Source organism: Nematolebias whitei, chromosome 13, assembly GCF_014905685.2.
Source record: "Nematolebias whitei isolate Nwh7 chromosome 13, NemWhi1, whole genome shotgun sequence".
NCBI lineage: Eukaryota > Metazoa > Chordata > Actinopteri > Cyprinodontiformes > Rivulidae > Nematolebias > Nematolebias whitei.
In genome coordinates, this window is record NC_056510.1 from 11,774,389 (window position 1) to 11,777,999 (window position 3,611).

General features: G+C 40.7%; 1 protein-coding gene across 1 annotated transcript in view; it reads right to left on the minus strand.

Annotated features, from left to right (window-relative positions):
- Window positions 1–463: 463 nt before the first annotated feature.
- The window catches only part of LOC119419529 (neuropilin-2), a 138,475-nt gene continuing 135,327 nt past the window's right edge, over window positions 464–3,611 (minus strand). The window contains exon 18 of the mRNA XM_037686863.1: window positions 464–1,534. Within this exon, the coding sequence (XP_037542791.1) occupies window positions 1,224–1,534 (311 nt within the window). The 3' untranslated portion in view covers window positions 464–1,223. The remainder of the gene's footprint in view (window positions 1,535–3,611) is intronic.

The window sequence follows — 3,611 nt, forward strand, 5'->3', positions numbered from 1 at the left end:
TGACATTTTGTTTACACAGTGTCTCTTCATCATTTGGGCATCATACAGTTTGAAAATTAAAAAAGATATATACCAAACAAAAAACCCCTCTAGAATACTGAATCTAAAGCACAACTCCATAACAGCATGTTAGATTTAGATAAACTTTCTGTCTTTTGTATAACTTTAACTCTCCCCTACTCTTTTCAAATATTTATAATCGGCAATGGGAAATGTAAAATAGGACTAAAGTAGCAATTAAGACCACGGAGTCCAACAAAAGTCTGAAAGAAAAGTCTCAAAAGAAATGCCATAAGAGCTCTACAGGGCTGCTACGAACTGAAGCTTGGCTTTTCTTCGCCTTTTTATCCAAATGGACACGAGTCTAAAACAGAACAAAAACAGTCACCGTTACTCTTCTATGCCACTGGTTTCACGAAGCGCAGACTGAAGGCAGACAAAGGAGCTAGCGCGCACCACATGGCAGGCTAATGGACGTTTAAAACTCACAGAACTCAGAGCTAAAACTTTCAAAAACAAACGAAAAAAAAAGGAAAAATGTCCATCGTCGTTCTCTTTTCACCTTTTTTTCTTCCAATTTTTAGAAATCTAGAGTCATTTGAGTTGTGTGGGTTCGGCATCTTGTTTAGATATTTAGAGGAATAGGCATTCACTTGATATGTGCTGATTTGAGTCAGAAGTACCCACGGACATGGACCACTGGTGGAGAAGTCTTCAATCAGAAGCTGGAACTTTAAGATCTTTGTCTCTTCTGTAAAGTACACAGCAAAGTCTTTATTCAGCCAGTAAACATCCCAGACTGCGCTGCCATTTGTGGTTTAAATGTCCAGATCGTTTGGGAGATGTAGTCCATCTCCATTGCATCTTCATCCCAGTGGTTGGTGGGTCTTCTGCTGTAGGTTAGTCATATAATTTTATTCATTCCTTCATTCACTCAGGCTTTTTAAAATCGAGCAGATTTTCTCCTGCAGGCAGAGGAGAAATGAGACTGTAGTCACGGGAGACCGGGGTCGGCTCTTCCCTCGGTTTAGGCCTCAAAGCATGTAGGGGAGAAGATCACAAGTCCCCCCCTGGCACATAAAAAGTGGGTGAGGTTGAATCTTACCCCATTAGACATCAGAGCAAAAGGAGGATTTCAGGTGGGGGACAGTGCTTCTTTTCACGATGTCCAAACTTTAAAAAGCATCCTTTATGTAGAAGATCACAACTTCCCCCATCACTCCTCACGCCTCCGAGCAGCACCTCTGCTGATTTATCTTCACTTTGTGCTTGATCCCGTCGTACAGCTCAAAGTTGTAGTTCTCCAGCGTCGTGGAGGAGCGCGACGACAGCCCGCTGTACGAGCACGTGCAGTAGAGGAGCAGCCCAGCGCAGACGGCTCCCAGCAGGACGCCCAGCGAGCTCATCACAATGATGGTGAGGAGGATGGGGTCCAGCGTGTACAGCCAGGCGTTGTCCTTGTCTTTTTCTGACACCAGGGTGACAGAGGGGGGGTCTACATCAGAGGACGGGGTGGAGAAGAAGGATGGCCAGCCTGAGAAGACATCGAGACAAAGTAGAATGAGAAAAAAAACTCTTACAAATCATATATTTTATTTTAGACAAATACAGATTTTATTTTACGTTAATCAAAGTATTGTAATTTTTGCTGTATAAGTCACAGTTTTTTTTACATAAATTAGCATGCATGCGACAGCGAAGCGACATAGTTATGTTTTTTCCCATATTTATAACCCAATTTTTGGCTCAGATCTGACGATTTCATTCATTCTGACATGGAAAATATTGAACACTACCATTTTCAGCCACTAGAGGGCCCTCAACCATATGGCAAGACAAGTGTCTCATTAATAGGTAAAACTGGCTATTAATGAGACACTTGGCTTGCCATACCGAGCCACCTTGGTCTTGCTCTGGAACTCCTGGAGCAAATGTCAAATCAGCTGCATTTCGCCGCGCCGCCACAGTGCATTTATTAAGGAAAAGTTCAACTGAGACACATTTTGACTATAAAGTCGAGCAAACAAATAATTGTTTTAGGTGTTATCTTGTTAAATTTTGACGAAATACGCAGCGAGTCCTCCCTCTGCACGCGAATCGGCTTTTGAAATGCAGCTGATTTGACTGTCAAAGTGCATTTTTTAAGGAATAGTTCAACTGAGACACACCTTTGATATAATTTCGAGCAAACAAATAATTGTTTTTAAGTGCTAATCTTGTTAAAGTCCTCCGCGGTCACCATTTGGCAACCAATCAATTTTTGGCACACCGGCCCACGTTTCCGTGTTGTCATCAGTGACGCATAATAGATGAAACGTATACGGCGAAGCAATGTATTTGTTTTTTCCACTTTATTAGACATCTTTGGACTGATGCAACTTATACGGCGGTTACATTGTCTAAATATACAACAATCCATTGCAGCTCAAGTGATTTCAGTTTGTGCGTCATCAACAGTTTACCTAAAAGGAGAGTTTTCATAGCCTGACGTTTATCACTGCATTGACTCTGTCATGATGAATGAACATAACAGAGTTTGAGCCTATATAAAGTTGTAGTATAAGCTCGTTATTTTGTGATTTGCATGGCACAATAAAGCAGCCTGAGTCTCACTGAACACACCAAAAAAAAAAAGAAAAAGATGTTGCATTTCAGCACATTACTGTAAAAGGAGAAACAAAACAGAATTGAATTTGTTATTATACAGTAACTAAAATGCGGAACCAAATTACCTAACATTATCCAGAACGCTCTGCAGCCTCAAAGAACAGAACCAGCCCCACATGTCAGCTAAAGGTTCAGGAGGAGTCTTTAACTTTATCTCAGAGGGGAAGAAAAGTCAATATCCAGTTTGAGCTATAGCTGAAGATCGACAGATTTATCTGAAACGGAAATGGCGGGACTGGAAACTTGTGCATTTCTCTCTTATAAGACTCTGCTTTGCTTTAGATACTTTAATTTTATCCGTTTTTTGGTAAGACTTTACAATAAGGTACACAAAGTTTGCTTAACTACTAGGGAACACCTCAGGAACGAACGAGAAGTTAACCAGTACTTACTGGGGAACACACAGCCAAGCCTTATTAGGGGACTACTGGTTAGTTCCCTCTAAATGAAAAGGAACTAATCAAGAACTAATGGGTGGTTACCATGGAAACCAAAGAGAAATGAATCAGGACCTAATGGGTAGTTAATCAGTATTTACTGGGGAACACACAGCCAAGTATTATTAGGGGACTACTGACTTGTTACCACAGAAACAGAGGAGAAATTTTCCATTTGGGTTCTGAATAAACCCTGCACCAGTGAGGTCACAGCTCGTAATTGTCAAAAACCTGTTTCCTAGTGGTTACTGATTTCATTGAATTTTCTCTTTAGTAAACCTATTGGTTAACTACCAATTAGCTCCTTATTCGTTCCTCTTTAGTTTTCTTGGTAAATACCCATTAGTTCTTCATTTACAAGGTAACTAAGCAGTAGTCCTCTAATAAGACTTGGCTGTGTGTTCCTCAGTAATTACAGGTTAACTACCCATTAGCTCCTGATTCGTTCCTGAGGCGTTCTCTAGCAGTTAAGCAAATTTTGTTTACCTTATTGTAAAGTGTTACCAG